Source organism: Ambystoma mexicanum, chromosome 6p (genome assembly GCF_040938575.1).
Source record: "Ambystoma mexicanum isolate Mex_15411 chromosome 6p, UKY_AmexF1_1, whole genome shotgun sequence".
In the NCBI taxonomy this organism is placed as follows: Eukaryota; Metazoa; Chordata; class Amphibia; order Caudata; family Ambystomatidae; genus Ambystoma; species Ambystoma mexicanum.
Window position 1 is genome coordinate 252,585,978 of NC_090935.1, and position 11,691 is coordinate 252,597,668.

Sequence of the window (11,691 nt, forward strand, 5' to 3'; positions counted from 1 at the left end):
CTGGGTTTATCCTGCAGTGTCCCTGATAAAGTTTTGACAAACCAACCTCATGCGAGATTGTGTCTCGCTTCTGAATGACCTGGGAGCACATTGCGGGAGGAAATGTGTTGCAAATTATGCCTTTTACAGCACATCCGGCCAATGACAGTGATTGGAGCTCCCAACTGCACTCAGTGTTTGATGCGGCCACAAAGGCAGGCCGCGCCGGCTTCTTCATCAGGCCCGTTAGGCAACCCATTGAAATGTTGGCGATGTTAGCCACAGGTATTTGTAGCGCTATGAGTTGTAAGGTGCTGGGTGCAGGAGCTACACGATGATAGTTATGGCACTGAAGAGAGATGACATTAAAGTTGGCCACCTGTGTACTCGGTGGTTTTTATAATGCTGTGCTCAGAGCATTCGTAGAGTGTGTCTTGTCGACTGCGAGGTGCGTGTGACCCAGAGTACTGCTAAATTCTGTGCATGGTTGTTCTGTGGTTGGAGTAAGTGTCCTGCAGGGAGGAGCAGGTCTCCAAAGCATGTGCATGTACCCACTCTGCTATCTAGCCCTACCTAACATAGCCCCGTTGACTGATGCTTCCACTCTGTGCTCCCTGGACCCTGCTCGCATGGACCGGGTGCCACACACGGCACACAGCTCAGCCGGCATCCGCTCATTTACATGCACGGTGCACACCTTTGCATACACGCACCCGCCTCCCCAACCCGCCCTACCGGTTTTGTTCGCCTGTCGTGAACATTATTTGAAGGTGTTCTCGGGTAAAGACTGACTTTCTACGTTTTATAAGTAACGGAGTAAACAAACACCAGATACGTTGGTTAGAGGCAGTGATGTGGTGCAACCGCCGCCACCGCACCCCCCATTTTATACTAGGTTGACGCGACCTGGTTGACCTGCAGAGCCGTGACCGGACAGAACAGGACACATCTGTTAAACAGCCCTTCAATTACTAACATAAAGCATACAGCATTCCACTGCTAATACGTGTGTTCCGATGCATCATTTTTTAGACAATTGAAATTGCGATGTGGGGTTAGTACTTGCATGGAGGCTTGGGGGTGATTGGAAGGGTAGCGAAGGAACAGGACACCACTCATAAGTGGGTGCTTTCAGACTTAAAGGAGAGAGTTAACTGCTTGTAACATTAATGTTAATGATGTGTTATTTATATAGCGCCTTAATCCAAAGCGCTTTACAGAGCACATATTTACATACACTATCACCCAACTGAAATTGGTACTCATTTATGGACCCTGGAAGGATGAAAGGCTGAGTTGGCCTTGCCGGGATTCGAACCTGCGACCTGCAGATCTCACTATGATCGCAGCAGCCAGCGTTTAACCCACAAGTAAGGTTGCCCCTCCCCAACTGTCTCTGAAGTTATGGCATCTCCCTACACTTGATGGGTTACCTCCACCCTCCCCCACCAGAAATGGAGGTTTTGTTGCGGCCCTAGTTAGAGGCAAATTGAATAATAATAAATATTCTAAATGTGGAGAGCATATTGCATTAAGTATATATAGTGATTGATAGGTTTATTTTTAATTTTTTCTATGGATAGTGTTTGTTTGTTGCTTCTCTTCTTTCGAAGATTTTTGTGTAAAGTTTATAACAATGAACTAAAACAAACATAAATAAATAATAATAAAGCATGTTTACAAGCATCAAGAGACTCTTCTGTTCATATAGAAGTTAACATGAACCCCTTTTCTCCAATACACAGCAGTATTATCAACCAACTGAAGTTGGTACTCGTTTCATCTACCGTGCAAGGATGAAAGGTAGAGCCCCCAGACAGGATTCCAATCGGCGGCCTGTAGATAACCAAGTTAGCTACTAGCCTGTCATACCATGTATGCGTGTAATAGCGTGGCCTGATTTAATGCATTGCATATTACGGCATTATTATTATTAATTGTTGTTATTAGGTGCAACTTCCCAGAAATGCCGTGGCGCTCTGCAAGCACAGGAGGACACTCCCCTGACAGTCATGTGCGCGATCCCTCCCTCCAGCATATAATCACTCATTTTTAAGAGCCGTTCTAAGGTTTGTATTTTCTGCGCACACAAAGCGTTTCTCCCATCAAACGGGGCGCTCCTGGCTTCCAAGTGTGGATGGAGCGCAGGGGTTTCAGCTGCGCCTGCTTTATAAGCAGCGAGCAGGCGGTGCTTCTGCCCCCCCCGGGCAAGGTGTGCAGTCGAAACTGTTGGGAAACTTCCGCTTCCGTCACTGCACCTGTCCCGGCCTCCGCCCGCCCTCTGGGGAAGTGGCCTCCTGCCCCCGAGGGCACATGGGACTGCCGGCTGCGCGGGGAGGGAGGGAGCGGCGCACCCCTGACAGAAAATACAAGGCTTTTCCGTGTGCGTCACCCGAGAACTTACACCTGAGAAAGGGGCTGCCTGCTGCGCGGGGAGGGGAGCCTCGAACCCCTGACAGAAAATACAATCCTGTCACCCGAGAATTTACACCTGAGAAAGGGGGCTAAAGGGGCTGCCTGCTGCGCGGGGAGGGGAGCCTCGAACCCCTGACAGAAAATACAATCCTGTCACCCGAGAATTTACACCTGAGAAAGGGGGGTGGCTAAAGGGGCTGCGTGGGGAGGGGAGCCTCGAACCCCTGACAGAAAATACAATCCTGTCACCCGAGAATTTACATCTGACAAAGGGGGCTAAAGGGGATGCCTGCTGCGCGGGGAGGGGAGCCTCGAACCCCTGACAGAAAATATAATCCTGTCACCCGAGAATTTACACCTGAGAAAGGGGCTGTCTGCTGCGCGGGGAGGGGAGCCTCGAACCCCTGACAGAAAATACAATCCTGTCACCCGAGAATGTACACGTTAGAAAGGGGGGCTAAAGGGGCTGCCTGCTGCGGGGGGAGGGGAGCCTCGAACCCCTGACAGAAAATAGGGGGGTGGCTAAAGGGGCTGCGTGGGGAGGGGAGCCTTGAACCACTGACAGAAAATACAATCCTGTCACCCGAGAATTTACACCTGAGAAAGGGGGCTAAAGGGGATGCCTGCTGCGCGGGGAGGGGAGCCTCGAACCCCTGACAGAAAATACAATCCTGTCACCCGAGAATTTACACCTGAGAAAGGGGGGTGGCTAAAGGGGCTGCGTGGGGAGGGGAGCCTCGAACCCCTGTCAGAAAATACAATCCTGTCACCCGAGAATTTACACCTGAGAAAGGGGGGCTAAAGGGGCTGCCTGCTGCGCGGGGAGGGGCGCCTCAAACCCCTGACAGAAAATGCAATCCTGTCACCCGAGAATTTACACCTGAGAAAGGGGGGCTAAAGGGGCTGCGTGTGGAGGAGAGCCTCGAACCCCTGACAGAAAATACAAGCCTTGTCGTGGGCGTCACCCGGGAACTACACCCGAGAAACGGGACCCACATGTCTAACGTGTTTTTCTCCAGCTCACTTGGGGGGATCGCAGAACATTTACCTACATTCCTCAATTGACCTTTTTTCACTAAACCCCAAGTTCGCGGCAACCGTAGCTTGGCAGGTGCTGCAGCCCTAGGCCCCACAGCGATGGAAGTCAGTGTTTCAAACGTTTACACTGGTAACTCAATTCGTTTTTCTTCAGTCATTGGTTCTTATGCAGCCACCTTTTTTTCCATAGGAACTAAAGCGCCTAGAGACAATGTGCCTCGACCAGTATGCGCTATGTGTACGGTGCTGTGTGCCAACCAGGCACTGGACAGACCCAACAGCGAACCAAGAAACGTTTAGACCAGGGTGCATTATTTAACCCCCCTGAGGAGTATTCTCTGCTAAACAGTGTTGAGGGTCGCGCGACAGACGCCAACTGTTCAACTCCTGCTCTTTTGAAAACACTTTAACGCGCAACCGGGCCTCTGCCTGAGCGTTCACGATATAATGGGATATGGTAAAGCACGCTCCTACCTACCAGGGGAGTAAAGCAGAACTGGGGGAGTACATCACGCCCAACCTGAGAGTTCTGTTTGCCTGGGTGCTCAGACATGACTTGGGACTCAATTTGGCCCGACTTGCAATTGCCCAAGTGTGCTAGTTTCCCCGAACACACGCACAGGACTGCAAAAGAACGCATGCGAGAAAGGTGTGTAGCCGGCCAGGCACATGTGCAGCAGGAAGGGGCGTGGTCATGAATGGGTTACATCATTAATCAAAGGTAGCGAGCACCCCCCCTCCAACCCCCCTGCCTGCCAGGTGACGAAACTCCAAGCCTGGCTGGACTCCCCAACACGGGACTCCAGCCAAAAGCAACACACGCCAGCTTTCTTCCAAGCACGCCCATTTAGAAAAGCAGCACAACTCTGTACTTTCACTCCAAGTCAGTGTAGCCCAGCCCTGGTAATGTTTTCGCTTCATTTTATAAATTCGACTTTATGCCCAGAATGCAAAGCGAACCGGGATGGAAGGGGATATTCACGTATCTCACGGGACAGCGTGTGGGGCGGAGGGCTCCGCAATTGTTTTAGCAAAATGAGAGATTTATCACCAATGCACCGTCCACCAAAGTGTTCTACCCTGCGTGTTTACATCAGTTTCATTGAATCACACACACAAACGGCATCACTCACCCGGGTGTACAGCTCGAACACCGACATTTCCCAGCGTGGGGGTGGGAGAAGAACCCCAAATCCCCAGAAGAAGCAGGCAATCCACAGCCGGCTAAATCCCCGGCGTTGAGTGGTGGCAGGTGGCGCCCATGGAAAGGCGGCCGGCTCCCTGGCGGGCTGTGTCGGGGTCCGGGCGGCGCAGGGTCGTCCTGGCGTCGCTCCCCGGTGTCCTTCCCTGTGCCAGGCGACCTTTACCTCCCGGGGCTGGAGTTGCTTCTGACTGGCCTCGGCATTTCCGTGTCACTCCGCCCCGCCGCTCCCTGCCCAGGTATGGAGCTGTGCGCCGCTGCCCTGCAGGGTGAGAGGTCGAGTGGGGGGTGGGTGTCGGTGCGGGGCGCCCCTCTGCGGCGGCGGCAGCTGCCCCCCTTGCAGCCCGAGTTGGCAGCGGCTGCTTCACTTCCCTCTTCCTGGGTGCCGCTGGCTCTGCCTTCCTCCAGTAACCTGCACGCCGTATCCAAGCACTTCCCCGGGAGGAAGCGGGCCGTCCCCGCTGCAGCAAGAGCGGTGCAACCGGGCCACCTGCTGGCCGCCCGGGCGCAGACCAGAGCCGGGCGCCGGAGCTGCAGGCTGCGCTGCCAGGCTCCAGATGTGAAGGCTGCTGTGCAGTGCGCAGGGGCTCCACTCCTGAGCCGACCGTGCGCCCGCGCAAACCACAAACGCAGTTTTCATTTACAAATGCTTTCAAAACAAGCATTGATAAAAACCAATAGTTCTGGCTTTTGTGTAGTCATAATAGGGCAAGTGCTCGAGAGTGGTATTACTGGGCTGGGCATAAACCAAACAGCTGGATGTTTAGGGTGTGACTAGTGCGGAGAATGGGATCATCCGACCCTGTGTTGCAGTAAAGGGACCCCCAGGCTATGCTCTGCAACTTCAGCAGAGTGCAACGCTAGGTGTGGCAAATGAACACGTCACCCCAGCTAACCCCCCTCCAGTCTGTATCTACACAGGCTGAGTAGACTTGCTAAAAAGTAAAATGCTTTAAAAAAAGATCCTGGAGGCCTGCATTATACCCACCTGACAGATCGCTTGGGCCATTATTGCATGCTTAACGAGCCATTATATATTTATTTATTGAGCGTTTGTTAGGCGCCTGGACAAGAGAATTGTGATTTGAGGCGCCACAAGGCTAAATGGGGAGAATACAGGGGAGTAGTTAACAGTACATATTCAATCGTGGTCCTACTAGGCCTTGTGGAATTTGGACATGCAAGTGCAGTAAAGAGAAGAGTGGGAGATGGGCGGTAAGGGCACGTGCTGGTGGGAGGCCGGTAGGGATGTGCCAGGGGGAGCCGGGTAGGAGGCCACTGTTTAAGTGCTAGGGCGGAGGGATCTCATGTCTTGTACATGCACCAATAGAAAGGGGGAGGAGAGATGCATGAGAAGGGGATGTTTGGGGGCAAGAAGTCCACCAAGAGATTTGGACTCCATGCCCGTAGGCAGAATTCGCACAAAGGACTGATGCTAATTCAGCGAACAGAGGGGGCACGAGGCTTCTGAATAAGGCAACATTTAAACTCTGTAGTCTTGGCGTTACTGATTTCCCAGCTCAGCTATTACTATGCTGCAGAGCTCATGGAGAGGAGCGTGCCAACCACATATTGGTTAATCCTGTAATCTGAGCTAAACCCCAACACACATGAATTAAGAAAATGAGACCCGTTGAAAAACCAAGCAGCATCAGCAGACCCTCTGACAATCCGAGCACACCAGCATGGTGACTACCTGGACATTTAAGGAACAGCTCGCCCACCCCTTGCCCCAACGAGAGATGTTGACTCGGGGAAGCCCTCTTAACTAATAACTGAACAAGTGGGAAGTCCCACAGGGCTGCACATTATTGCATAGTAACAGTAGTGGGGAAAACCCGAATATCCTATGTCGGCTATTATTAGAATTTTGATTTCTCACTCCACACAGGCGAGTAACTGGCAAGAGCCATTTCTGCAGCCAAACAAGGACATTGGTCCTTACGGTAGCATTGCATGGTAAACTGAAGTTGAAGGCAAGTCAACACGCAGAGTATTCTTAAATGGCGGTGTGGGGGGGAGGGGCGGGGGAAGGGGGAGGCCTAGAAAAAACATTGGTGTAGCAGCAATCCCATATCTAGTTCCTGTGTTAGTGGATTTTTACTGTGATCGAGGGAAGAGGCTCTGTACATAGAAAGGCTGGCAGTGCAGACATGAGCTTCTTTCCTATGGTATCATTACTGTACATATTACTGGCCAAACACACAGTTGGGCAGTACATTTGGGGGTGTGACAGACACACACTTTGCAGTAATTCTGCCGATTTAGCTGATTTTTAGTTGGATGTTCTTCCAGCTCTTGCTGCCAGTCAATTTTTGAGAACTAATTTATGCCTTGCATTGAGTAACTATTTAAAATATGGGTGTCTTTCAGACCACTTGGAAATTTAATAAGATGGCCCAATCTTGATGCTCAGATGACCTTTTTTTCAATGGTGCATTTGGAATGGGACGATGCCGTTAAGTACTTTGGTTAAAATAAGAGTTGGAGTTTACTGCTGATGACTTGCGTGGCGATGACTGGGGCAAATTCATGCCTTTTTTGATACTGTTGAACCGGACCACAACGGAAAAGATGTGATTATGAAAAAGGATTACACTGGCGCGCTTCCAGCGAGTGCTCCAGGAGTGCTGTTCGGCCAGCGGAATTGCTTCTTCACGTCCCACTCAGTGACTGGCTTAAGGACGTCAAAGCCTTTACTAATTATAGCTTTAGCCACCACTAATTATACAGCCTGTGCCGAAAAACGTGAGACGTAGTCTTGCACTTATTACTTCAAATTCCCCATCAGCTCTGTGCCTTGTTACAGCAGCACCTGCATGCCTTTGACCATCAGGTTGAACGATCCTTGAAGAGCCATCAATAAAAATAATCTTCCCAGCTGCCAGAGCATTTTCTTTCACCCTTCGGATCTCATAGAGTTCCTCATAATTCGAGCAATCATGTGCTTGCTTGTCCTCTGCCAGTGGTTCAGCTACATACGTGACGGGGTTCACTGTTTTACATCTTACTATTTTGATAGCTGGATTTGGTATGACCACCTCATAAGCAGAAGCTCTTTGAGATTTTAGTGTACCTTTAGGTTTTTCCAAAACCGCAAATTATGCATGCTCAACAAACATCACGAAACACCCCATTACTATGCTAGCAGACTTCTCAATAGAAAGCGCAGTGGCTGCCAAATATTGTTTTCAAGGGAGGTCCAAAATCCCAATGTAATATCCTAAGGGCTTGTACCCCAATGTAATCCTCTGACTGTTCCATTTGTGTGTGAAAATAAAAAGAATTCCTCAGAATAATTGGGAATCCTTAAAACTGAAGCTGTGCAAATGGCCTTTTTTAACTCATCAAACCATTCCTCCATTTCCTCAGTTCATACAACCTTTTCTTGATTAGCTTGAGCCTTTACAAGGGCTTGTAACAATGGCCTTGTGTATGAACTACAATCAAATCCCCATGCTCTTACATAGTTTAATAGTCTCAAAAACTGTTGGATGTGCTGTATTGTGTGCGTTTTCGCTGTTTTCAAATTTGCCTCAGCCCTTTCAGGTTTGACTTTCTTTCTTTCATGCGAAATGAACTGGCCTATGTATAACACCTCTTCTTGGCAATACTGCAATTTTTCTTTGTCCACTTTGTATCCTTTCTTGGCTAAAATAATCATTACCTGATCTACGTATTACAGCACGACACCTGGCAAATCAATATTGCTTAAGTCCACCTGCAGGACTCTATTGAAAATCGATGGAGACTCACAGTACCCCTCGGGTAATCTTGTGCTTTTTAACTTAGTCTGTCTGAAAGTAAATGACGTCAGATCTTGAGAATCTTTATGCAACGGGATTGCTAAAAACGCATTTTTCAAGTCAATCACAGTGAAATATCGCGCCACAACAGGGGTACTACATAATATCATCGCCGGATTAGGAACCAGAGAAAACTTGGCCTCTACAATCTGATTAATTGGACGCATGTCTTGCACTAAACACCATGACACCCCCCCCCCCCATCAATGCTTTTGACCAGATACACTGCAGTATTGCATGGTGACTCTGACATCACTAAAATGCCTTGATCCATCATGGCGGATATCGTCTTTAAAATGCTTTCGTCTGCCTCTCGAGACATGGGATACTGTTGTGCTCGAGGTAAAATTGCTCCTGGCTTCAGTTTAATCTTAACTTCTCCAACCCCCTTTAATAGGCCTACGTCATAAGGGCCCGTAGTCCATAATAAAACTGGCACTTTCGCCATGTCTTCATCAAAAAATGCAGGACGCTGTCGCACTATCCTCATTCTCTGTGGAAGCTCGCGTATTTCTGCCCTAACCCAATATGTGATGCTCATTTCGAACACCACTTCGTCATCAGATGGGTCATCTCTAAATATATCCTCATCAGTGATGTCTGTTAATCTGTAACCCTCTCCAATAGCAATTATATAATTAACTCCATGATCTGCCGTTCTCATCAAACCTCATGAGCATGGCCAAGACCCCTCGACATACAGCCGCTTGTAACACTAAGGGAAAAATCTGTCCCTATTCTTCGTCCATGGGAATCTCAGGCCTAAAGAGAAATTCATCAGGTATTCACATTGTCTTACCTACTATACCAGGCAGCCATGTTAACAAAATGCATACCCCATAATGAAATACTTGTGGTTCTAACGGTACCCCTCGTATGGCTATTTGCCCTGTAAGTGCCATTATGAATTTGCTCACACGTATTCCTGGCTTTGAACACACTATGCCTTAAATAGTAAAAGAAATCGTCATGTTCAGCTTCGTCATTGGATCTCAACCCAGTTTGTTAACTGGTGTCTGTTTTTAATACAACAATGGGACAGACATATTGCATTCTCCTATAGAGATTGGCAATTCTTCACTAAAAGGAACTCTACTTGTAGCACCTGTGAAACCTTGAGTATTAATGTCATTACCTGATAGTAAACATTTTCCCACCATATACATGAGCGTGTTGCACCCGTGTCTACTAAAAAAGAAAAAGATTTTCCGCCTCATCGTGATGTCAACTCTTGGTTACTCTTGAGGATTTGGCATTACTGATATTACTGAACGTATAAAGCCACCCAGTGAGCTGTCCTATTTTGGGTACATGCTTATTAGTGTGCCCGTAAAAAGGATTCCCGCCGTCGATAGTGACACCCCCTATCCTAGGAGTCAATAACTGTCCCGTGTTTGCACTCTGTTGTATCTGCATGAGTGCATCCTGTGATTGTCCTTGTGGTGGATTGAATGGTGCTTGCTCTGGTTGCAAAACTAGTTGCATTCTCTGCGCTTGTGCGGGATACACTGTTTGATCTTGGGCAAACATATCCCTATTTTGCGAGCCATATGCAGGCAGATAAGCGGTCCCCTATCCTGAGAACTACCCATTCTGCACATACCCTTAACTCCCACATGTTCGTGCTATGTGCCCTGTCATTCCACATATGCAACCTACAGATGGGTGTCTTCTTGTTTGCCCTCACTCCATGCCTTGATTATCATTCTGCATAGGCTGAAACCCACCTTGGTTATTTTGGAAATTCCCTTGATTATTCTGAAAGCCTCCTCTTCCATGGAAGGTTTCCCCTACCTCGTGATATAAATCTGTTCCCACCTTGATCGAACTGCCGTTGGTTATTCACCTGTGGCATAAATGCTGCTTGCTGTGATCCTGGCCCTTCTCCACTAGTTAACGTTGCCCCTTCTATAGCATACTTTAGCTTTTTCTGTACTAATTTAGCCCCTTTCATCTTCCTACCATCTTCCTCCTTTCGATTTTTACTCCTGCAACAATCAGCAATTATGCGCTATGGTCAGCTGTATTTCTGGCCATGGTTTTGCCTCCATACCCACCAGCTTCTTAAGCCATCTCTGTACCTTGTCTGGCAAACCCTGCATTAATACATGATAGAATACAGGTATAGATTTTCCCCACAGCTTGCGCATTTTCCAAGCTCCATTGCGCTTGGAAATTCTGAATGTAAATAAACAGATCCTCTCCTTCCTGCATCTTACGTGCCATTATAGCGCCCATATCCGAAGTATCAGGATATTGTACTCCAAGCGCTTTCCAGACTGCCGCTCTATAATTATTAAATGGCACTCCATCATGAGTTGTGTTCTTGCAGTGGCACCTGCGTAACCAAATATCATCAGCTCTCTCCGCAGGTATAGCTGCTAGAAGACCTTTAATGTCCCCTATTGCTAGCGTATTTTCTCCTGTCATTTTCTCTAATCCATAGATCCATTTTCCAGCACCTGACGTAAAACTCGGTAGTTTACATCTTAAATTATCCTTATCCACATGGGGCCATAGTATATACGGCGGTCTGACCCCTCCTTTTTCTAACAATGGGAACTGCGAGATCCCAAAATCGCATTCATCCCCCATTGTCTGTCTGTCCATAGCAGGGACAATGGTTCAACACTGCCCTCTTCCCCGTAGTGACCATAGCCTGCTCACATGCATTGGCGAGTCCCCCTCACACTATGGGATCACCCTTTAGGTCAATCCGGCCGCAGCAGAGGCTCTGGCATCCTCAATTTAGGTAGGTCCATATCTGACCATCTCACTTCCCTGTCTGTCGGAGAACACTCCTTAGGACCACATGCATTAGCTCCCCCTTCCCAACAGAAGGTTTCTCTGTCTTCGTCTGGCATATCTTGTCCCCAGCTAGTGCAGCTTCCCTCTTTCTCATCTCTATTCAGAGTCTGTCCAAAGACAAGGTTCTTTGCTTGAGACTGAACAAACCTCCCTCTTTGCCTTGCGACTGTGCACCTTCAAATCGATTGTTTTTGCCTTATTTTTTATACACTTTTGGTCCTCATCTCATGATAAACCTTATCGATTTTCTCTCCAATGCTTCTTATATCAAAATGATCCTATAGACGATCCTGGAATTGGGTCATGTGTCAGAAAGAATTCTTCTATGTCCTCCCATGCTACTACTGGATTAGGTTCCATTAATACTTTCTCTATGCAATCAATGTCACATCCCCTTTGCCTTCTCTTGAGTTCCATTTCCTCATCAAACTCTCTTCACTTCTT

At 48.4% G+C, this 11,691-nt stretch overlaps 1 protein-coding gene across 4 annotated transcripts in view; it reads right to left on the bottom strand.

Moving 5' to 3' along the window:
* Window positions 1–5,266, bottom strand: part of MYO5B (myosin VB) — a 1,432,615-nt gene extending 1,427,349 nt beyond the window's left edge. For 2 of the 4 annotated variants that reach the window (XM_069626964.1, XM_069626962.1), the window contains exon 1: window positions 4,566–5,266. In XM_069626964.1, the coding sequence (XP_069483065.1) occupies window positions 4,566–4,592 (27 nt within the window). In that variant the 5' untranslated portion in view covers window positions 4,593–5,266. The remainder of the gene's footprint in view (window positions 1–4,565) is intronic. The other 2 variants (XM_069626965.1, XM_069626963.1) reach the window with 2 other exon arrangements.
* Between the last annotated feature and the right edge of the window lie 6,425 nt (window positions 5,267–11,691).